Here is a 23,767-nt window from a genome sequence, read left to right as displayed (position 1 = left end):
GGAGACCAAAACCTCCCACAGCCAGCAGTGACCTCAGCCACGAAACATCACAAGGGGCAGCTTCAAAACAGATTTTATGGAGATTTTTGGATCCGGAAGCAATGCCATCCCCCTGCGTGCACTTCATCCAGAATAAGCACCCCGATTCTGGAGGAAAACACGCTTTGCCTCCTCAAAAGCCCCCCTCCCAGCACCCCGCGCTAACGCCTCCCAGCACCCTGCCATCTCTTCCCTCCCAAGCTGGATTCTTTTAGGAAGCCAGGCTAAAAACAGAAACCTCCCCCCCAAAGCCAACAAACAGAAAATAACCCAGACAGAAAAATAAATACTTTCTCGGGCACGGCAGCTCCTCTCGGGCCGCGGTGCCCCGGGGTCCCTTTGGGGAGGGCCAGAGCATCGCCTCCGTCTCCTCCCGCACCCCACGGGGAGCGGGGTCCCCAGGGGCTGGAGCAGATGGTTTCCACGCTGACAGGTTGCAAACAGCTCCGGCGAGCCGCTCGGGGGATCGGATATTGTCTCCGTGCCTCTAGGTTTTGGAAGGGAAGAGCCCTCCCAGCTAACAGCTCGGCTGCTGCCCCCCCCCGGGTCTCACATCCTTCCTCAAAGCATCTTCACCGAGCTCCAACAACTCTCCGAGTGCCTGCGCATCACTTTTTCCACCCTGCGGAGGGAAAAGTGAATCTTTTCACGTGCCCACCCCTTAACGCAGCTGGAACGAGGCCGTTCGGACACAAAAACAACACCAAGTCTGCTTTTCCACACATTTTGGGGGGATTTCCAGCCCTTTCTCCCCTTTTTAGGGCCTGTCTGCCAAGGAGCACCAGCCCTCTTACAGAGGCTCTGAGCAATATCGTTCTGGCAGTGAGGCATGGTAGAAATTACCACATTTAGGTCAAAACCTTGATGTTTTTAGCACATCTGAGGATTTGGGGTTGCAATTTCTCCCCTGAGACTGAAGCTCCCTTCAGGACAAACCTTCACTGTCTTCAGGGAAGGGAGGATGAGGTCACGGGAAGTTTTCCTTGGTGGAGGAGAGAAGGGGATGGGGAAATTGTTTCAAAGCCTGAAGAAAACTCTCAAACCTGCACTGCTCCTTCGGCAGGGCAGATACGGAGAGGAGGGACCTGGAAGGAGGTGGAGTGAGGTTTTTTCCCTGTAGGATTTCACAGCAGCTCCCAGCTGTGCCCCCAGAAGGTGGCAAGACATCCCAGAGATGGAGAGGAGGCAGCTGGACCCTGAACCTTCCTCTCTTGCCTTCTCATCAACGCGCAGAAGCCACGAGCCCAGGACAACTCGGAGAAGCTTCTTTCCAATGTCGTCACCGCTCATTTATGGGATCTTCAGGATTCGGGACCAGCCCTGAACACAGCAACACCACAGAGCCCCAGCAGGGACCCAGCTCTTCTCCAAACAGCTTCTGACCCTTTTAGTTCTCCCTCCAGCCTCGCTGCATCCCACCGCCGAGCTGCGCGGCTCCGGCTCCTTTTGTTCCCCCGCCGTTCGCAGCCCTGCAACTCGAGCCTGGCAGAAAACATGTGGTTTGCATTCTCTCCCCTCCACTTTCCGCAGCCTTCCCCCTCTGGAAGCAACGAGCCCTTCCTCTCGCGGGGAGGAAATCGCAGGCATACCTCTCCGAAGATGGAGAGGCTGCGGCGAGAGCCCCGCGCTGTGCCCGCCGTGCGCCCAAAGAGGTGAACGGGCACGGATGCGTCCTCTGGGGAGAGAAAGGGGAAGGCAGAGACAGGGTGTGCGGGGCAAGGAGAGGCTCCAGGCCACCAAAAAGCCACCCAGATGCAGACCTTGAGCCCTGTCCCCTCGTACAAGCAGGGGAAAGCCAGGAAGAGCAGTGATCCCATTGGATAGGCGCATCGCCGCATGCTCCATTTCTATATATATATATTTTTTTTTCCCCTGCAGCACAGAATCACAAAGCCTGACGCTTTCTCCAAGCCAAGCACCGATGGATTTCACTTAGAGGGTATTACAGAGCCGGGCTGACAGCTCGGCACGCTGTGTCCCCGACCGCTCGGCGCCCCGCATCCGTGCGGATCGGCCGGGACCCCGGCTGCGGAGCTGGCGCGTGGGATTTTCCAGCCCCGGCAGGACCGGCCCCAGCACGCCCCAGCCTCGGTGTTTTTGCTGCAAACTCCAAAGGAACCTGCCCATTTCGCCCCGCTTTGCATAACCAGTTTATCCCAGTGTTTGTTTTAAAAACTTCGACTCCTGTTAGTCACTGCTCAGAGCAAACCGACCCAGCCCTATCGCCAGCTTTTGGAGCTTGCTTTTCCAGCTCTGGGCAGAGCCAAGGTTTTTATGTTGTTGTATAAATTTTAGGGCCTGAAATATGTGCCTCCGTACCTCGTTTTACACAGACCCGTTGCGGCCGCTGCCCCGGTTATTTTTGAAGTCGCTCTCTGCAGGTTACAACACGGTAGCTGCAGCACCCAACACCCAGGGAAGGGATTAAAAAACGCCTTCAACCCAAAGCTGGCATCCCCAGGCTATCACAACACGGTACTTTCAGCATTCAAAGCCTACACAAAAAAGCCTTTCTTGCTTCACCCCAGCGGAGCGCAGGCTGTCCGTTCACCAGCAGAAATTCACCCAGCACGGGCACACGTGGAGAAAAAGGGGGAGTTTCACAGCCTCTGGTGCTCAGCCATCGCTCCGCACCACCACGTTTCCTGGTGGCACGCAGCAAAATGACGGGTTTTCAAGCTTTCCTTGCTTTGTTCCAAAAGGAGAAACCTTCCAAATACCATTCCAGCACAAGCACGGGGTGGCAGCACCCAGAAGGGCGACGGCGAGGTCTCCAGGGGGGCTTGCGGCTTCTGCGCGGCGTTGGGTTGGATCCATTTTGCTCCCGAGTGACCACGAAAATACATCCTGCCCCTCACCGACGGGGAGGGCAGGGGAAGGCCCTACACCCTTTGAACACGCCTGCAGAAATCACTCTTTGGCATAAAGCACGTGCTGCTAGGGATGGGGGAGAGGCACTCGGAGGGCTTCGTCTGCTGCGGGGTGCGTGCGCCCACGGCACCGGCGATGACCCAACCCCAAACCTCAGTGTCGAGGCCAGGAGCAGACAGCACCACCCCAATGCACCCCAGGCGTGTCCCTCCTCCTGTTTTAAATCCGTCCTGAAGAACCCCTGGGCTCCCTAAGCTCCCGCCCAAGGAAAGCTCCCACGCCACCCGAGGCATCGCAACCCCTTTCATCGCCGCCCACAGCCACCCCCGCCAGCCGCCCGGCCGGGAAGCCCGGTTCTTGTCCTACAACATCTCCTCCTCCTCCCACCCGGGTTGCAGGACGAGCAATTTCAGGCTGCCAGGCAGCGACGAGGGGGTCATCGGGGATAATTTCCAGGCTGGCAGCTCGCAGGGAGGAGAAATGCGCCGCAGACGCCTCACCAGGTGCCAGCAGGGTGGAGAAGAGCTCGCTGAGCTCCCTCGCATCGTTTAACAAGTCACCGTGTCAGTCCCCATAAAACTTTAATGGGGAGGGATGCTGGATGGGAAGCAGCGCCGTGACTTCCATGAGCCATCCCTGCCCGCTCAGAACCCCCTCTGGTCCTCATTTTAGCAAAGCAAATCCTACCCAGGCGCAGCTCCATCGAGGGGTGCTGCATCCACCCCTCCGGCGAGCAAAAGCATCCCCAAGTGGTCCTCCACCTGTCTTCAGTAACATCAACACCAAGCGCATTTCTTCAGCTATACAAAAGGGGATTTTTGCTCTTTCAAACAACATAAAACCATAAAAAATAAAATAAAACTCAAGGATGCTGCCCACAGCATCGCTCCCAAAGGAGCGCAAAGCTCATCGCACCCAGAGGTCCTCACCTCTCCTCCAAACTGCTGCAGCTCGCCCCACACACGTTTAACACCCCAAAATGAGATTTTCCACGCTCTTTCAAAGGAAAACAATCGCTCGGCTTCAGGCTTGGCAAGAAGGGGAGGCGAGGTGACCCGAGGGACCCGCACAGAGCCATACCAGCGGGACCACCAGCAAGCACGAGAGGTGCCAGGACCCAGATTTGTGTCCGGATTGGTGAGGGTTTGGTAACGCCTGGGGTCAGCCCGTGCTTGGAGGCAGGGCAGGCAACCTAGCCCCTTCTTCCCAGCCATGCTGGGGCAGAAAACTGGGGCAATCCCTTTTTTCTTGCTCCATAACAGAAGCTAAAGCACCTCTCCAAGCTACGAGGAAGCAAAGTGGCTCCAAACATTTGCTTCTCAATTCCCAGGGGGATTATCCCAGCCCCATCCGGCCGGGGCGAGCCCCGCTCTGCCTCCCCATTGATATTCCAATCCACACAAATCCCGGTCCCGAGATTTTGGGCTCCGTTTGGGGCTGCTGGAGGAGGCAGCCCTGATGTGCAGCTCTCCATCGCACCCCTCCGAGCCTCCCCTGTGGGCCTGGGGAGCTGCTAATTCCTCCTCCCCGCGGCAAGGCAACAGCACCCCAAAACCCAGAGGGTCTCAGAGAAGACCCAGCCTGGAGCAGGGGGGTCCCTCGGAGCGAGGAGGCACTTGCAGGAGATGAAAGCCAGCGTGCAGGACACGCCAGAGCAAGCCCCGTGCTAAATAATCCCTGCTTCCCAAGCAGTGCTTCACGCTGCCTTTCCCAGCCCGGCTCCTGTTCGATGTCGGGGTTCACGCTGCCCTTCCCTCCCCTCCGAGGGCACCCCGACGGTGCCTCGCCAACCCCCTGCTCCCAACTCCCCAGATTTTCTTTTTTTTTTTTTTTCCTTTTCCTTTTTAAGCTCAAAACAAAGAGCAGAGACAAAAATCCCCCGAAAAGCCCAAGCTCAGCAAAGCCGCGGCTGCTCCCAGCCCGGCGGTTTCGGAGGAGGAGAGGGCTGCTCGCGCTTCCCCGCCGCGCTCCCAAGGAGCAGGTCCGGGGCTGCCAGCCCAGCGCATTCCTGTGCCGTGAGTCAGGGCTCCGAAAAACCAGGAGGCTTCAAAAATAATCCTGGCGCGGCCGGGATGCTTCGCTCGCCTCCTACCACGGCCCCGGCTCCCCGCACAGGACCGAAATTCGGATAAAACCCTCGGGGGCAGCATCGCCCCCCAGGCTGGGGCTCCAGCGCACAAGTAGAAGCCAAGCCCAGCTCCGAAACAGCCTCAGTTGTAAAATGCCAAGTGCCACACAAGCCTGGGGACGGCTAGGTGGGTTTTGGGGGTTTTCTTCCCCAAAGCTGTGCGTTAATGCGAGCCCTCAGCGGGTCAGGATTTGTTTCTTCCAGCTGGATCCCAGGAGCCACATCACCCCAAAGCGCTCCATTCAGCCCTCCTGCGGTGCCACAAGGGGAAAGAGCTCTGGGTTTGGGGTGCAGCATCCCACACAGCATCTCTCGAGGTCCCTTCATACCAGCAGGGCCGGGATTTTCACGCCGCCAGCCCCAGATCCCCAGCACCCCTAGTGCAAGGGCCCACCCCGAGCGCTGACTCACGAGCAGGGCTGGCTTGCACAATCCGAGCGATTACAGCAAATTACAGCTCGGCACGGCGAGGCACACCAAAAAGCAGAGGCGCCGGGCCTCGAAAGGCCACGGGGCAGCCGGGGGCACCAGCAGGAGCAGCCACCTCTGGCCAAAAGGGCGAGGAAAGCGAGACGCGGGTGGGAGCACAGCGCAGGGAAACGCTTCCCCCCTTATTAGCATCGCTAAATCCAGGGGAATACAAGTGAATCAGGCCCAGCAGGGACCTGGGGCTTTATGGCCCTGATGCCTGCTGTAATGAACTCCTCCAGACTCCATCAAGCCCTCCTGCCTGCCCCTCGCCGCCCTGCGCTCCTGCCGGCACGGGGCACCCACAGGAGCTCAAGGACACGGCTGTCCTCCAGCTCCTGGGACATCAGGATGGAGAGCAACAGGTCCCAGGCTGCTCCCCTGCCACCCGTGGGGACAATGCGGGGGTCACAGAACCAGCACTGTCACCAATCCCCCGCTCCCCGTCTCCCCAGGTGTTGGGAACCCCAAGGAGATCCCAAGCAGACCCCAATCTCCCCAGATATTTGGTCCAGAAGAGGGGCAGGAGGGCAGCGTGCCCACCATGCAGACATCCCTACTGCACCCCCCAGCACCCCCGTTGTCCTGGGTGTTTTAAGCCAGGCTCTGCAGCAGGCACGGAGCAGCTGAAGGGAAAGGAGAGGCAACTTGCTGCGATCCCGTACAGGCACGCCGGGAAGCTCCCCGCATCCCCCTGGTCAGGCTCAACTCGTTTTTCCTTCTTCGTTCCCTCCCTCTCATCTCGCGGGCATGCAAAAGCCAAGAGCAAGGAGCCGGGCAGGGGGGTGCTGATGTCCCCGCCGTGTCCCCAGCAGCCACCGAGCCCCCCCAACCCCTCGGCCTGTCCGCCAGGGAGAGGATTGCCCTGCACCGCCACGGCCAGGCCCCCGGAGATGCCAGAGGCAGAACCGGGTAGGATCTTTGCACGGCGGGGGCGGACAAAAAAAAATAAAATAATAAATAATAATCTGATGAAACTCCCTCCCCAAAATTCCTCGTCGCCTTAATTAGGCTTCAGAAAGGAAGGCTGGGCTCATTTTCCTAGAAAAGCAGCTTGGCAAGGGGACGCTTTCAGCGAGCAGCCAGCGGGATGCTCTCCCCGAAAGTTTCCCCCAGGATTACGACCGTGCCCAGGGCAGGAGGGTCCTGCACGTATGGCTACGACCTCCCCAGCCTCCAACTTTTCGGGGTGCCACATCCGAGCACCAGAGGATGACTTTCTGCACCTGGACACGGAGGAGCAACCCGCTGCCGCAGGACGGAGCAGCATCCGAGGTGTCGTTTGTAGGGAGAGGGGGGGAAAATGAATAATTCCCATATATTTCTACAGCACGAGGCTGAACTGGATGCTGATGGGAGCCCCAACGCCAGCGGGCAGCGGGAGGGCCGTGCCTCTGGTTATTTTCTCGTCCGTGGCAGGGATTACGACGGAAGGGCAGGATTTTAAGAGCATCTCAATCACAAGATTCGGGGCCGCACAGGAAACTTTGAAGAGCCATAGCGGAAAAAAATAATTAAATAAATGAATAAATAAGAAAAAAAAAAAAAAGATCGCCGAGCTGCCCGGCCATCCAGAGCTCGGTTTTTAGAAGAACGCAGATAAAAAAAAAAAATAAAAAATGAAAATATCCAGCCTGAGTAATTACTTATTTGACCCGCTGGGAAATTACAGCCCACGGTGTTATAAACAGGGATGGGTTTGTTTTGCTCTTCCCAGACGGCAAGGAAAAAAAAAAAAAGAAAGAAAAAAAAAAACAAAAACAAAAAAACGGCGCAGTAAAACCAAAAGCAGAAAACCGAGAGGCAAGGAGGGGGGGGGCAGAGGAGCAGCCCCGAGCCCTTCCCGGGGCTCCCCGAGCCCTGGGGGTGCAGGGGGGGAGTCCGGGGAAGGGATGCTCGGTGCCCCCCGTTTCTCATCCTTTTCACCCCAAAAAAAGGAGGGGGGGAGGCGCAGCCCTCCGCGCTCCGCCACGGGGATGCGTCCCCAAAAAACTTCCCCTCACCCCAAAAAATAGCCAAAAAAAAACAACTTACCTGCGGCGGCCAGCGCCCAGCGGCGGTGCAGGAGGAAGAGGAGGAGGAGGAGGATGATGAAGATGCGGCGGGGGGGTCCCGGGGGCTGCATGGCGGAGCGCAGCGCCCAGCGCACAGCCGCCCTGCGCGCCCGCCTCGCCGCTCTGCCGGGCTGCCCGGAGCCGGGAGGGGCGGGCAGGGGGCGGGAGGGGGCGGGACGGGGAGGGCCATGGGAGGGGCTTAACCCCGCCACCACCCCCCCACTGCCCCCTCTTTGCCCCCCCCAGCAGCCTGCGATGAGCTGCTCCCATCCTCAACCCCCCCTTCCCTCTCCAAGGGTGCCGAAACCCACTCCAAATTTCGGGGTTTTTGGGTAGAGATTTTGCTGCACGGGGCCCCGATTTTTTTTTTTTATTTTTTTTGCCCCCCCCCCCAGCTCCTAGAGCCACGAGGAGGCAGCGTAGAAGAATTCAGGTGGAAGGGACCCACAAAGTGGCCACCTCCAGCACCCCAACCGCTCCAAAAATGTATATAAAATAATAAAAAAATAAAACGCACAGGGGAGGTGCCCTCCTCGGAACCTGGGAGCCCCCCCCCGTCCTAAACCCGAGTTTATGGGTTTGAAAACTTCTCCAGGCGAGGGTTTGGGGGATGTGAGCCCTTCCCTGCGGCGGAACGAGGGGGGGCTGCAAGGAGGGTGCGAGGCGCAGGGGGGCAGCAGGAACCGCGCTGCGCGGGGAGAGGGAGGAAGGGAGGGAGGGAGGGAGGGAGCTGCTGAGCGGGTTTCATTGCCGGCAGCCGCAAGGTTTAGGGGCTGGGGGGAGAAGGGACCCTGGCAGGGAGGAATTACAGCGGCCAGGGCTGGGGTTTGGCACCGGCACCCTCCAGGATGGAGGCTGGCACCCTAGGGGGGTGGCACCCATAGGGTGGCACCCATAGGGTGGCACCCGGCGGTGCATCCCCTGCCCCGCAGCCCTCCGTCCCCTATGTTCAGAGCCAGGCGACGTGCTGGAAAAGGCTGGGGAGCGGCACCAAAATCTCCTTTGCCAGCTGCCATCACCATAAAAGCCCCGAATCTGGCTCGCCTGGCGGGGGCCGGGACGCACCCGGGGTTAAGCTCGGTGGCGTTGAAGTCATCGTCTGGTATTCAAAATATGAATTAAAGCGACGCAAATTAATGGGTAGCCGACCGCTCTTTCGCAACCGGAGGGAAAAATACGGCCAGGCAAACTTATCATTAAGGCACGAGGGCTGTTTTCCCTCCCAGGTGTTTGCCTGCTGCCCCTGCTTTGCCTCGAAATCCCCGGGGCGCGCGGCTCAGCCCGAGCCCCAGTGCTCCCAGTGGGTCCTGGGGTGCGCCGAGCTGCTCGGGTCTCAGGAGCAGCCGGCCCGTGTAACAGCATCAGCACCGTGGAGCAGGTGCAGAGGCGGCGATAATTCCCCATTTCTCCCGTCGCAGGAACGAGGAGTGCCCAAATCTCGTTAGCCGGCCGCGGATTTAAGGGCAAACAAAAGGCAGCGCTTCGCCCGCGCCGCCCGTGATCGAATTAGGGACCTCGTTGCCACGGGGTGCTATGGAGACCTCCGGCCTGAACGGGCCCCAGAAAGCATTGAGGCACCCTGGAGGGGCACGGGGCTGTCACGGGGCGTTAAACGTGATGGAGAGGTCACCCCAGGGAGCTCTAGGCCTGGGGCAGACGTCAGGCCAGCCTGCCAGCCCCAGCCAGGGATGCTGGATGCCTGCGAGGGAAATACACACCATGCCTCGTCACCCAGATAACCACAGAGAGGGGGTTTTTGGAAGGGACCCTAAAGGTCCCCTAATTCCAACCCCCTCCCGCTAGGTCAGGTTGTCCAAAACCCCATCCAGCCCGGCCTCAAGCACCTCCAGGGATGGGAATAAGCCGTTCCCAAATGCTCTCGAGGGCAAGAAGGAGGTTGCTGGACCTCAGACATGCCCAGGATGGGCAGAGAGGGGCACAGCGGGCACCGGGGTGGACAGGGGGACACCCAGCTCCGTGCACTGAAGAGGTGTGAGCAGCCCCAGAGAGCCAGGAGCTCCATGTGCAACGGGTCTGCACCAAGGGCTGAGCCAAAATTTCCCCCGCCAGCTGGGGCTGTCACCCGTGGCTGCCCTCGTGGGGGACTCGGTGGCACCGGGTGGGCTCCCGCAGCTTCGGGAGGAGCAGGGGGAGCCAAAAATCCCCCCCCCCCCGTCCGCAGGGCACCAGCGTGTGGTCTCCCTCCAGCATGTCAGCTCAATAATTTATCGTCCAGGAGGTGCAATCACTATCCATAATTCACGAGCAGTAATGTTCTACAAGTTCAAACCTGCAGTGTGGCTCCCCGGACTGCTCGCCATCTTCACGGCCCAAATGGCATTTCTTCCCAAAAGGCTGTGGCCAGCTCTGGGCCCACTCAACAGCGAGGGGCACCCCAAAAATGGCAGGTTTTGGGGCTGTGGCCATCTGTCCCAAGGGCTACATCGCTGCTGCTCTCTGAAATTATAAAGAAGTCTCGTTTTTTTTGGTCTGGAAGGGTGATAAGTAGGTTGTGATGACACAGAAGCATCCCCAGCGCCGCGGAGGCCAGGCAGAGCTCCAGCAGGTGGGGAAGGCCGAGAGGTGAGAGGCTGAGTTTTTGGATTAGGGGGGAGAAAAGCCTCTCAGTGCTCTGCAAACTCTGCCCGGCAGACGTACGGCGTGGTGAGGCGGAGCACGCCGCAGCTCCCTAACTCCCGGGGGAGATGTTTATTAACTCGTCAAAATACAGCGCCTGCTGTTGCCAGCAAGAAGCTAGAACAGCAAAAAAAAAAAAAAAAAAGAAAAAACAGAAAAAAGGGAGGGAAAAAAGAAGCCAAGAGACGTCAAAATAAATAAATGAACGGACCATGGGTTGCTTTGCTTGGCAGAAGGCTGGAGATGCTCCATGCAAGAAGGTGACGGGGGGGACCCTGGGGACAGGGCACCCACACGCTGCTTGCAGGACCCACTCCCCAACCTTCGTGTGATTGGGACAGTGCCATCCTTGGCCCCATAAAAATTAAAGTTTCTAGACCAAACGAGGCGATATCTGGAAACGAGGCACCAAACGAATGCTGCGCCCGCGCGGGGCCGTGCCGCTGCAGCCGTTACATCCCAGTGTTGCTCCTGGACTAGAAACAGGAGAGCAGCCACCAATTATTTTCATCGTATTTGTTTAAGCACTACAAGTCATGGCCAAACTTTCTTCACTGTGTTTGCTGTCGCTTTGCTCTGCCACGCTCCTCCACAAATTACACATGTCACAGCGGCGGCACCGCCGCGTTGTCACCGGCACAAGTGGCCTCGGCGGCGCGATGCTGCCCGTGATCCATCAGGGCTTGGGGTTTTTTTTCAGCCCCATTAAACAGGGCTTTGAGTTAAGTGCTGTGGAAGGACCTCGGTTGCCCATAGTCCCTGGGGCTGCCAGCGAGCAGGGGTGGGAGATGCTCTGCCCGGTGGGAGGATGAGAAATTCGGTGCCCACAGGATGAGGATGGGCACCGCAGGTCCTGGCCGTGGTCCTTTCAGCATCCACTGTGGGATTTCCCCAGCCGCCCCCAGTCCTGTAAATTTCTTCTTTAAGGAGTGATTTAAAGTTAAAAATGCCCCCCCCCGGTGTGAAAGTGCCACTGCACACAACAGCAGATGGTGTTTGAGCACTGTAAAACAGCGAACGCGCCTTACCAAAAGGCGCAGAGCAGGGACTTCTCGGCGCTACGTGAGTGCCTCGGGGGCTCGATCTGCAGCTTTCAGCGTGGAAGGGGAGGAAGAAAAGCACCCAAAGGCTGGGAAGTTACGAGCTGGTGTAGCTAGGAGAGGTTTCCCTGTGCGTGGTGTGTGCTGTCCTGGGCAGGAGGCACGGAGCCGGCGCGGCAGGAGGTCCTGCGCACGGGAAGGCGCTCCCTGTGCTACAATAACACGGGTTTTGTTCAGGAAAAGTCAAAACAGTTCCTCAAAACGAGCAAAAAAATAACCAGCACAACCTTTCCTCTCTCTCCCCACCCTGGAAATAAAACAAATAACCCCCCTCCGAACCGCATCCTCCCAGTGATGCCGCTTCCACGCAAAAAAAATAAAACTTTTTCTTAGAGGTTTTACTAAAAAAAACTCAAGTGCCGCTCATTTCCAAAATAAACAAGCAGGTTTCAGAGATGTGAACGCAGAGAGCCCAGGGCACCTTCTGAATGTCACCAAGAAGCGCTGGTCCCCTGCTTGGTGCCTGCTCCAGGCACGGCGGAGATGCCTGGCACCAAACAAGCACCCCAAGCAAAGCAAAAAGCCAAATTCAGGTCCCTTCGCCCTTGCTCTTTATCTGTGGCGCCTCGCCATGAATAAACTTACAAACACCCCTCTCAAGGTTACCCAGCGCTGGTTAAAGATTTAAGAAGAGCGCCGGACGATGTATACAGCTCCTCCTGAAATATTCATCCCCCAGCATCAATGTTTCATCAATTTGCTACCATATATCACCCCTGACACCGGCTTCAATCAGTTTGGTGCGGATTGTGAAAAATAGATATGTTTACAGAACCACCCGCTTCGCTTTCCTTTTTTTTTTTTTTTTTTTTTTTTAATATATATATACACAGAATTCAGCATCAATTAGCCGGGCTGGATCTCGGCCTCCCCCTTGCTCCGGGGATGCGCGCAGCCCTCGGGGGGGACCCGCTGCCACTTAGCCGGGGCTGCCCTGGGGCAAAGAAACCCTTCCAAAGGCACCACCTGATGATTTATTTTTTATTTTTTTTATTTTTTTTGTGTCCCTGGTGCAGGATCCCTGCTCCTGGGAGCATTTTTTATGTCGTGGCCGTGTCCCCGTGGTGGAGCTCTCCAAGGAACCCCATTAAATGACCTCGTTCCTATGGCAAACAGGGGGAAAAAAGTGCATCTTTGAATATTTGGGCAAAAAGTAGAAAAGTTAAGGCAGGCCTTTGCCTGAAGAGGAGCAGCCAGCCCATCTTACAAGTTCTCTGATCTGATGTGCAAAAGCAGAAGGGCGAGAACCCCCCCGGTGTCTTTAACTGCAGCCTCCAAATGCCAGCCTCATTTTCGCTCGCTCTGAAATTCCCTCTGTCAGTCTGTCCCTCCGGTTCAGGACCAAAATTGACTTCGTGTCACGAAGGAAGTAATTATTTCACTCCCCAGATGAGGGTGGCAATTATTTTGCAAACAGTGAGTGACACACACAGTTCAAAACACAGAGCAAGGCCGGACCCAGAGCACCCATCAGGTCCCCCTCTGGCACCATGCCTCGGGGTGTCCTGCCTTAGTTTCTCTGCCCATTTGTTTTGTGCATGCTTTTCCCCAAGGAACGAGTGGTTCCTCTACCTTGCAAGCATCACTTCAGCCGCTCTCAAGCACCTTGTGGCTCCTGCAGGTGTTAGCAGCCAACGTAAAGAGCTGCCCAAAGAAAGAAGCCCAAACCCTACAAAAACCAGCAGCACGTACCGGAGAGGGGCGAGCAGCCCCGTAACCATCAACTACCACCAGCAGCCCCCCCGCTCCTCATCCCGCTGCCCTTCTCCAGCACCACAAGGGTTAAGATGAGTCTATTACTGTTTGCTTGTCACTTTGTCGCTGATCTAATGACCATCGATAATAGTTGAATAAGAATTGATGGAGAGATGGATTTAATTAACCCCGGTGTCAGCAGCCAGCGTCGCTGTCTGGTTGCGTTAATGGAGCAGCCCCGGATAAAAAAAAACCTCCTGAGCTTTGCACGGCTGGAAGAGCCCTGCTCATCAGCTGCACCCTCCAGGTGCTCACAGGGAGGAAATCGCCTCCTCTTGCCCCAAAATGAATAAAAAAGCCCCGTCTGCTTCTCCCACTGCCCTGTGCGGGGTTGGAGAGGGGGACTCCGCAGGGGGAGCCTGTCTGGCACCCACCAGCCTTTCCTTCACACCTCCCCTTCCTCTCATTTTCAGCCGTGATTGCTTTTCTTGTTCCAACACGTGGCAGGCAGGCGGGTCTGGATGCATCCCGTGGTGCTGGGGATGCTCGGGGTGCTCCCATCCCAGGGAGCCCACGCAGCCACACCGTGGGACCAAGGAATAAGCTCCCCGGTGCGACACGCATCCAGGCTGGAAATAGCTCTCCGGGTAAAAGCAGCTTTTGTCTGGCTGCTGGCATTTCCAGGTGAGACGGGACAGGTCTCCCACGGCATGAGGTCAGCGGGAACAGCAGTTGCTGGCGACTGGTTTCCTGCTGAGAAATGGTGAGGTCAGCTCCTGGCTCCCGCACCGCCGCCGGCGTCTGCAGGGAGCGAGCATCTCGGGCAGGGTTCCCACGGAAAAGCCACGCACAAAACCCGAGGGTGCAGGCAAAGGAGGCAGGGAACATGGCCCTGAAAGGGAAAGCTGTGATTTAGGGTTTTTTTTCCTGCCTTTGGGCCTCACGTGTCTGGCTGCAGAAGGAAGATGGCATCACCTACAGGTGGAGAGGTGGGGAGTTTAACCCCAAAGTGGCTCATGGGGAGCTCCTGAGCCCTTAAATGTGAGCCAGCTGTGGTGTTGGAGGCAGGGAAACTGGGGTGGCACATGTGGACTGGCCAGAAGGAGGTTTTCCACCATCAAATCGTCCTCACTCCATTGCCACCAGCCGTATGCATCCAGGGAGGGTGTGCCAAGCATGAGAGGTGCTGGGTGCACCCGCTCTGGGTGCTGGGGCAGTTTGGGTGCCCCCAGCTCCACCCCACCACCACCCAAAGCACAGCTAAGGCCCGTCCTGCTCCAAAACAGCCCCAGCCCTTGGAAAGATGCTGGTTCAGAGAGAAACAGGCTTCCTGTTTTGCTCATCCCCATCCCAGACAGAAAGCGCCTTTGCCAAGTACATCTCCAAATCCCTGCCAGTAACCTGCAGCCATGGAATATGTGAGACTAGGGGGAAAAAAAAAAAAAACACACACACCAAAAACCCAACAGAATTTAATTTTGAAGACCCAGCTAGTCTTATAGCTTTTCAAGCTTGGGAGCAGGTGAGCCAATAATAAAATAAACTGCCCAGAGAGGAAATGAATATTGGGTTTTGTTCCAAATGGATGAGTTCAGCCAGAGTCTGAAAAGGGGAAAAAAAAAGAAAAAAAAAGTAGGAATTGTTCTGTGACAAACGTATTTTGACAATCCAGCTGAAAGGGCTGACAGAGTTACGAGCGAGGGGGAGGCACCACCGATGGCTGAGTGTCACTCCACGTGTTTTCCCTGATGCAGCCCGGCCTCGCTAACAATGCGTGTCACTGCCCGAGCACCCCCTGGGAGCAACACCCGGTGCTCTCGGAGGCCAAGGCGAGTTTCCTCCTGCAATATACCTGCCAACAGCACCGGGACAGCCAGCACGGACCCGGAAAGGGCGCGGGACGGTGGGGCCGGGGTCTCGGCCCAGGCGTCCTGGTGAGGTTTTGTTTGCTGCTGCCTGAAGCCACCTGGAGCCTGGGGACGCTGCGTGGTGAGCGGGTGGCAACGTGCTGCAGTTTTCCCTCATCTCGTAGGGTTTTTGTACGAGCAAGCAAATATCTGGCAGCAATTTCCAGCGTACCAGAAGCCCAGGTAGTGAAGTCAAGGTTTGAGGGACCAGGGCATTCCCTACTGATGCTAACCTAATGCTGTGCTTACAGATCTTGTGGGATCTGTCCTGTTCCAAGACCTCAAACCCTCTCCAAACTGCCCCAAACCAGGCCGCAGGGTCAGAAGGGCTGAAACGGGCACTGGCCAGCAGCCAGGCGCTCACACACGGACAGCCACGACCCCACCAGCTCGGTTTCCTTGGGAAATCTGGCTAAAAATTACACCTGGATCACGGACCTGAGGGATTTTCCGAGTCCCTTCCCAGTCTGAGGCCAGCACGGGGTCGGGAGATAAATAAAGCACCTGGGGCTAAACCTCCTCGGGGACGTCTCGGTGCTTCCAGGGACGAGCAGCTTGTGACTCTGTTCAAGTCACAGGAGGGAGTTCAACAAACTGAAGGTCAGGTTGTCTGGGATGGGAAGAACTCCAGAAATCACCAGTGATATATAAATATATTCAGCATTTCTCCCTGACCCGTGCTCTGGCAGGTCTTTCCCACCCAGCTTAACGCCTGGGCTCAGCTCAGCCCGGCCTTGGCAGAGAGGAATCCATCCATTCGGGTCATTTGGGATAAGTAATGGGGGGAAAATAAACAAGCTGGACATTTTAGGTTGCTCCACTCTGCTCCCAGTACCCGGCTTCGTGTTATTATCACTGGGTTTAATCGTCCTGCTTCTCCTGATGGGATCCAGGCCGTGCTCACATGTAAAACCGTGGCTGCAAGCTGGGGGAAAAAACAATCCTGAGCACAGCAGGAGTAGGCACCGGTGCTGTCCATAAGCAGGGATGCTCAACCCTGCTTGCACACACCTGAATATTGGGGAAAACCCCCAGAAATACCTTCCCAGTTTGGAGCAGGGGTACCAGAATCTGTCCTCAGCCCACCTGGGTGCCTCGCTCCTGCAGGACTTCGGTGTCTTTCCCAGATTTCCCATGGCCGTTTGTCCCGACGGCTCCTTTTCTCCACGTGTCTCTGCTGTGTTTTTATTCTGGGCTTTCAGATCAAATAGGAGAGGAAAAAAAAAATATAGCAAAGCAGCAGTTACCAGAGCCCCTGGAGCAGCTTTGGAGTAAAGACTAGGTTTATTTTATTAGACGTAATAGCCATAATACCTGTTTGCCAACAAAACACGGGGTTGGGGCGTGAGAGCTGAGGAGTTTGAACAAGTTCCCTCTCCCCAGCATCTGTCGGGGTACCAGAGCCCTGGGGGGGAGCCCTCCATCCCCTCTGGATACCCCACCAGGGCTGTTGCACCAACAGCCTCCCCAGCCCCGGTGCTAATTTGTCCCCACGAGGCCATCCGACATCCCCAAGAGCCTGGACAGGGATGAAAATGCCATTCCTCCCAGGTGGCATCGCGCCCCTGCCCGCCTGTGCCCCCACCCACAGCTCCCCTAAAACCCACCCCAAAAGGTCCTTTTTCCTCCCAATCCGCGATGCAGATTTACACCGGGTATCGCCACGGCAACGGCTTGCCCTCCCCTCCCCAGCCCGACCCCTTCCTCCAGATGCAGGGGCGGAAAAAAAAAATAAAATTAAAAATAAACAATTTTAATAATGTCACGGAAAGCAGACGGGGATATAAAAAGCCATTAAGCGCTGGAGTGGCCCTCGCCACGGGAAGAGCTCCAGCTCCTTCCCTCTCTGCCTCTCCTCAACCCCCTGAAAGGTAACCTTTAAAACACACCCGGCAGCGTGGTACTTAAACCTCTGGCATTTACCTTCATTTCGCTCTGGCTTTTATTTCTTTCGAGGGGAGGAGGGCTTTTATGTTAGACGAGGACAAGTTGTTTTTTTCCTCCTTCCCCTCGGCTTGATTATTTTCCCCTCCTGTGCACGTGGTCGCTTTTTTTTTAAAATAAATAATCTTGGTTTACAGGGTGCGTGCAGGATGGGGATGCAGCCCAGCGGTGGGTGGGAGCACCGTGGTGCTCCTGCCATCCCCTCCATCCCTATTTCGGGGCAGATTTGCAGGAGGAAGGTGAGATCGGTGATGGAGAGGGGTCCCCAGCGAGCTTCAGGATTGGACCCATGCAGAGAAAGTTACCCTCTGAAAGAGATGCTTTTAGAGAATCTCATTTCTCCTCGCAAAAAGAAAATCTCACGTTTTCTAGGCTGGAAAAGCATGACCTAATTGTGCCCAGACACCTGCGGGCAAAGGAAGAGCCCCAGATATATTAATAAAAGGAAACTTGCACAAGTTTTGGGAGCCATTCGTTACTTTCAGCTGTGACCCAGCAACGGAGACATGAATTATTATCTCCCTGCAACCCAGCAGCACCTGCACAGCCCGGCTGGCCTCGTGCGATGTGCACAGCAGCAACCCCGAGCATCCCCCCCCGAAATCCCACGAGGGCTGGGGAAAGATAAAGATCCAGACAAGTAAAGATCAAACCTCTGCCTCCTCAGGGCTCCGAATCAGAATAAATCACCATAAAATAACCTGGGTGTCAGCTCCAGGCACCCAGCTCAGGCCCGAAGGCGTGAACGATGAGCACGGCCAGCGGTCATAAAGAAAACAAGGATTGCCAATTAATTGTGACACATTAATCACCCAGCAACAAGTAAAACACAGAATTATGAAGATTGCCCATCTCACAGCTGCCCCGTTGTGAAATTTTCTCTGTCTGCAAAGGCTGGAGAGGGCGGACAACCTCCAAGTGCACAAGGCTTCCCTGGGATGCCCCACGTTGGCAGTGCCATCTCTTGGGCTAGAACTGAAATAAACACCTCCAAAAATGCTTCTGAGCAAAGATTGTGGTCCCAATCCATCCTCTAACCGGGCAGAGAAGGGCAGCGGGGGCAAAGCGAGGTTTCCTGGTGTTGAATTACAGAGAGCAGAGCCACCACGCCATTACGAGAGGAAGGAAAAGCAGAAATCTGCCAAAGGACCCAAGCTGGGCAGGTGAACGAGATGACAGACAAACCCTCAGTCAGACAGACACAGGCACAGGGAGGCTGGCACAGGCACCTCATGCTGCCTTGGGGGGGGGGGGAATTGAGGTTTTGGAGCCCTGGGGTGAGGATGAGTCTCCTTTCCTCTTCCCATCCCGTTTGTCCAGAAGGGCCAGGAGCGATCGATAGATGGATGGGATAAGGGGGGGCGTCAGGTTAATTCCAGCTTAAACCCAATTTCCTTTCTCATCAGAGCAGTAGGCATGTTTTAGCAACTGATTATCTCTGCCAGGCAGTTGTGTTTATTCTTCTGGGCTACTTTTGTGAGTTTTCCAAGCCAATCTCCACCGTGACTGTAACATAAAAAGGGAGCGAGGCAGAGAGCGAGCAGAGAGCTCTGCCAGGAATTTGGACCAAAATTTCCTTTTTCCTTCCCAAAGGTGAAAGCCAGAAGCTGCTTGCACAGCACCGATGGGGCACACGGTGTAGGAATAGCATGGGAAATCAGCCCCCCTCGCCAGCACTGGTGCCCAAATTATTGCATTTGGGCTCCGACACACCTCTTTTCGGTACCTGGCTCTCCCCCCCTACCTTCCCCAACCTTTCCACAGCTGGTCCCTGCCGTGTACCATCTCCAAAGGGTTAAGCACTGCCGTTCCTCGCCTCCACGCAGTCATCCCCTGGCTGTTTGTGCTGGGATGTGTCATTCCCCTCCTTGGCTCAGCTCCTCCAGCAGCGGGTGCCAGCACTGACGTGCTCCAAAGCCCTGCCCGCGCCCAGGGAAAGCTTCTCCTGCTTGCTTCCTGCCCCATCATCCCTCCATCCAGCATCTGATTAAAAAAAAAAAAAAAAAAAAAAAAACACCTAAACACATAATTCCAAACTTACCCATTCCTCCCCCACCTCCCTCTGCGTTTCTGGGCTCGGTTCCCCCGTAAAAACCCAGCGAGCTCTTTCGGCGTGGTCACCCTGCTGGCATTTTCCTCCCTCGGAATGGGATGCGACAGCGTAGAGCTAACAAGTCCAGGAGGAATACTCATAAAAGAGCCGGTGTCACAGCGCGTTGTTAAAATAGCAGGTGAGCCAGCCGTTTGGAGAGCTTAATGGGCCCACGTTTTAAAAATATCCGTGCTACATCTCACGCGACAGACAATAAATCTGCAGCAGATATGGATTTTCCTGCCCGGCCGCTGCTCCGAGCTGCGGCTCCCTCTCTTTACCCAGGGGGGATTTTTCTGTGCTTTTGCTGCTGCATTTTTGGGGAAGGAGGGATGGAGGAGGGATGCACGTCCTGGGCTGCCAGGAAGGTGTCTTGCACATCTTTGCAACCCTGAGCTAAGCCTTTCTGCATCTTCTGCACAGTTTTTGGATGCTCCTTCTACCCAAGCCACACTTCTTCTCCAATACCAAACTTTGGGGTGGGGACAGCTTATTCCTGGTGCCCCACAGGCCCATTTTGGTGGAGAGATAAAGAGATGCTGCCATGGGGAGCAAAATATTGGGGCTCCCCTCCCACCCAGACAGCCTGGTACTGCAGAGCCGGGGGTTTATTCTATCTTATTTTTATTTTTTGCCACGTGCTATTTGCAAGCAGTTAATGCACAACATGAAATCTTCAACCTGACAAGTGAAATTTAGTTAGCCGAGCTTCTATTATTCCCAATTTATTACTCCACTGGAGAGTTATGCAGTCTTAGGGGCTGGAGAAAGGAAAACACGCACCCGCGCATGCACCGACGGGAGCCAGCAAACCAAACCCAAGGCTCCCGCTGAATTATGACTCACAATTTATAAACCATTACGTGCAATGGATTTCAACTATATTTATTGCAATACGACTGCTAGCAGTTCAAAAATCAATTTGGTAAACGCGGAGGGAAAGGGCGAAATTATTAATATGTTTTATATAAATGCCGGGGCTTATCCTTTCCCGGTAAATAACCGCGAGCTCTCCGCTCGCTATCCGCACGAGATCTGTGCCACCCACGGATGCACACCCCAAACACCACGCTGGTGAAAGGAAAGATGCCCCGAGGCATGCCCCATGGGTGGCGGAGCAATGAACAGAGTGGAGACCACCGTATCCACTAGTTGGAGAGGAGCTGAGGTTATTTTTAAGGGATGGGATGCACCCAACGCAAGAGGGAGTTTGGTCCATCGCCTCCACGTGAAGATGCTCAGGGGGAAGATGGGGCAGGAGGCATCCTGAAGGACGGCCCCTGAGGAGCTCGGGGAAAGAAAGGGAGGGCTCAGCTTCATCACAGAGAGCTCTCATCGAGCACCCTGGCTGAGGGAAATCGGGGCATCTGCTGCAAAAGGTTGGATGACATCGGCGTCTCCGTTCTGGTGAGCCGCAGCCATATGGTGCGCTCCCAGCGAGAGGGTTCCTCTCCAAATTAAGAAACCAAAGGGAAAGTATGAGATAAGACGAGCAGCAGAGGGGTGTTTTACATGCCTTTAAGGGTGACCTTTCCATTTTTATTTTTTTTTTCTCTGCAGCATCAGGAAGGAAATTCACTTCTATTTTAAAAGAAAAACTGAGTTTCTTGTGTGTTCCCATGATTCTGATGCTGGCACTTTAAATTAATCATCGCAAAGAGCCACCACGAAAATAGCACTACCAGGCATCAACGTCCTCTGGGCAAATGTTGAAAATGCTGCCTGATGTATGCACGTTAAAGAGTTATTCCTCTCCTCCATCTCATTTTATGCAAGCCATCTGAACAGGGAGAAGATTCACTTAACAAGTTGTTTGCATGGTGTCGTTCGCTGGGCTCTGCTCATTACCCTACAAAGTTTGGCAACGGGGTTAGATTTGCACAGCCCAAACTCATCCTGGATGCAGCAAGAGTTGTCCTTTTTTCCCCCTGGGTGAATGGGAAGCAGATGTGGCCCTCGAGCAGGATGGAGAGGTTTGGACCAAGACCACAGCTTGGGAATGCTGCCAGGAGAGGTGGAAATCCAAGCAATCGGCACCAAATAAAGCTCCCACCATCCGCACATGGGGTGGAGAAACCAAAGACTGCAAACCCTGCAGCACTCCCAGAACAAACCGGCCACCCCAAGGCATGATCGTATTTACAGGGGATGCTCACATTGCTTCCAACCCCATCCAGACCCAGGAGAAATCACTCAGGCAGGAGGAGAAGCTGCGGGGTGCTACCAGGTAGAGAGATCCCAAGGGCTCCCTGGGGAGCAGAACAGTCGGAGGGCAGGACAGTCCTGGTGGGGAGTACAGAAGCACTCCTGATCTGAACCTCAAAAGGCCCCAAACCAGTCTTTCCCCCTCTGAAAAGCCAAAACAAAGCCTGATTTTACTAGAAATGCACTTTTTTTTTTTTTTTTTTTTAACCGATAACATATTTCCTTGCCATAAATTCCTGCCTTCCTCCATTGCGCATTTAAACCACCCTGATATTCCCCAAGATCTGTTTTCTGGCACTCTCTCACTGTTGCAATTTCCGAAAACAAAGAAGATTTAAAACAAGCAAACTACCTGACCTTACCCTGACTGATGTTTCTCCGGGGCTTTCACCTGAATAATTCTCCCCAGCTTCCCATCAGTGGCCGTGGCAGCAGCCACCAGAGGTATCGATCAAGTCCTGAGTCACTTCTGAGCCAGCACAGACACTCGGAGAGAAAAATAAAGTTCTCCAAAGGCAAATCTATCTCATGACAAGAAAGTAAGGAAAGTAGGCTAAAAGCATGGGTATTAAACGCAACACAACCTGGATTTAACTCAGGGCTAGGGGTAACACACCTTGGAAAGGAGAGCGTGATTGCTGAGCTATTAAATATTGCCTTTCCCAAATTCTGCTTGGGTTTGTCTCTGATGCCTGCAGGTTTTCCTCCTCTCTGTCCCCCTCCTGAAAGCACAACCGCAGCTATCATGTTTTTATTACACGGTGCATCTGTTGCCACTTCTGTTCAAGTCTCCCAAACAGATCTATTTCCCCCAGATCAGGGGCACTAAAAAAAGAAACAGAAAAAAAAAAAAAGAAAAAAAAAAAGCAAGCAAACATCCTAGGGTACAAGATAGTTTCCCAGCCCCAGGAGCTCGCAACCAAAATTCAGTCTGATTATGGGGTTTAACTGTGACGGACTGAAAATGGGTGCAAAATATGGAAAACACGCGATGGGATTGGGGCTTAGAGGTGTCGACAGATCTCAAAGCCTTGTCCTGAGGCTGGGGCAGACGCCGGAGTCACAGCAGTTACAGGGCAGGAAGGGACGAGCACAGGCGCCGGGGCTATCAGATCCGCTCTCCCGCCTCTCGCTTCTCCTCCTGTCTCAGGGCAGGAGCCGAAGGCAGCAGGAAGCACTATTTATTAGACCTTTTTGCCTCCTGCAAACACAATCAACCTTTTCTTGGCATTTCATCAAAGATAAATGGCCCGATCCCGCCTCCATTAACGCAGAAGGAAAAATTCCCTTTGACTTCCTCTGCCGAGGCACGAGAGCTCCCAGACCATCAGCAGGGGATTGACACTTGGAGGTCTCTCCCTGTCTTTTTCCTCGTGCAGGGGCTGGGTTTTGCCTACAGAAGCCCTCCAGAACCATCCCTCTGGATGCGACAGCACCGTCGGGCTGAGAAGAGCAAGGCTTGCTGCGGCAGACGTGGTGCCTTCCCTTGCCACGATGTCTGGAGGATAAATAGCAGGTTCCAGCTTCAAGGGCCATTAATCTGGCAGCTATGCTTTTGGTTGACCATGCCCTGGCATCTCCACTCCTCTCCACAGCCCTCCTGCCTCTCAGGTTTTGCTTTCTCTCGACGTTCCCGAAGGCTCCAGGGAGCAGGACCTTGTGTTTTTAGCGCTCGCGCCGTGAAGTGCTAAGCAAATTCCCAGTGACAGGTTATCAATAGTCAGTGCTATTCAAAATTTCCCCAAACTCCCGAGAAAGCCAGCCAAGCTCCGAGTGAAAAGCAGCCGATTCTGAGCCACCCCAGTCCCCGCTCACCCAGCGTTTTAGCAGGGGGGAGCACCTGGGTGTGCTGCTGGGGTTCACGGAGGATTTCACCCTATTTCACCACAGGCTGGCACATCTGGAGGAGCAAAAAGCCACGTGAAAGCCAGCAGACTTGTGGCTGGGTAGAGACAGGGCAAAGAGGACCCCCAGCAAGTGGGAGGAGGGCAGGTGATGCCCTCCAGCCCTCCTGGGACATGGTCCCTGGGGCCCAAAGGGGCGCTTGAGCACAAAGAAAAAACAGAAATCAAACAGGAGCCAAACAAGAAACATCCCAAAAAAGCACAAATACAAACCTAGCTCCACAAATAGGGTGCAGCTGGGTGGGAAGCGTGATATTTGGACCCAGAGAAGCAGAGACATCGGCAGGTCTGTTATATACAGGCAGTAAAAGCAGCCCCAACAAAACTTGTGGTGGAAGCGGTGTTCCCACGTGCTTTGGGGAAACTCTGGCTGTGCTCTCTCCAGGGTGCCCGGGGAGGAACAGCTCCTGCCTCCTGATGTTTCTAAATCAGCGTGGAGCTGTTTTTAACCGCTGCAAGCGAGATAAAGCCCAGGCCTGGTAAGCTTGTCCTGATTAGACCCCAAAAACGCAGAAAACACAGCACTGATAGGCTTTGAAGAGTGCACAAAGCCCAACAGCGTGTGTGAGCCAGCAAGAAGAGCACCGAGGGGGAGTGAGACCCAAGGAGAGGAGCAAAAGGCGATTTGATGCTTCCTGGCTCCAGCATCAGAGGCACAGCACGGCCACCCCTCCCCAGGAGCAGCACGTGCATTTCCTTGCTTCCTTTCCCCAAAGAGAAAGG

General features: G+C 55.2%; 1 protein-coding gene and 1 long non-coding RNA gene across 15 annotated transcripts in view; both read right to left on the bottom strand.

Annotated features, from left to right (window-relative positions):
• UNC5B (unc-5 netrin receptor B) overlaps positions 1-9,896 on the bottom strand; it is a 35,389-nt gene extending 25,493 nt beyond the window's left edge. For 2 of the 3 annotated variants that reach the window (XM_068688128.1, XM_068688129.1), the window contains exon 1: positions 7,541-7,708. In XM_068688128.1, coding sequence (XP_068544229.1) covers positions 7,541-7,631 — 91 coding nt within the window. In that variant the 5' untranslated portion in view covers positions 7,632-7,708. Of the gene's footprint in view, positions 1-7,540; positions 7,709-9,850 lie in introns of those variants that run through there. The other variant, XM_068688130.1, reaches the window with a different exon arrangement.
• A 4,771-nt stretch (positions 9,897-14,667) lies between these two features.
• Positions 14,668-23,767, bottom strand: part of LOC137859808 (uncharacterized) — a 31,847-nt gene continuing 22,747 nt past the window's right edge. For 6 of the 12 annotated variants that reach the window (XR_011098558.1, XR_011098563.1, XR_011098561.1 and 3 more), the window contains 3 exons: positions 18,626-18,826; positions 15,941-16,094; positions 14,668-15,824 (listed from right to left, as the gene is read on the bottom strand). This is a non-coding gene — a long non-coding RNA (uncharacterized lncRNA). Of the gene's footprint in view, positions 15,825-15,940; positions 16,095-18,587; positions 18,827-21,078; positions 21,285-21,502; positions 21,662-21,756; positions 21,966-22,980; positions 23,041-23,767 lie in introns of all 12 variants that reach the window. The other 6 variants (XR_011098566.1, XR_011098564.1, XR_011098559.1 and 3 more) reach the window with 6 other exon arrangements.

Source organism: Anas acuta, chromosome 7 (assembly GCF_963932015.1).
Source record: "Anas acuta chromosome 7, bAnaAcu1.1, whole genome shotgun sequence".
Taxonomy (NCBI): domain Eukaryota; kingdom Metazoa; phylum Chordata; class Aves; order Anseriformes; family Anatidae; genus Anas; species Anas acuta.
This window is presented reverse-complemented; position numbering and strand designations above follow the sequence as displayed.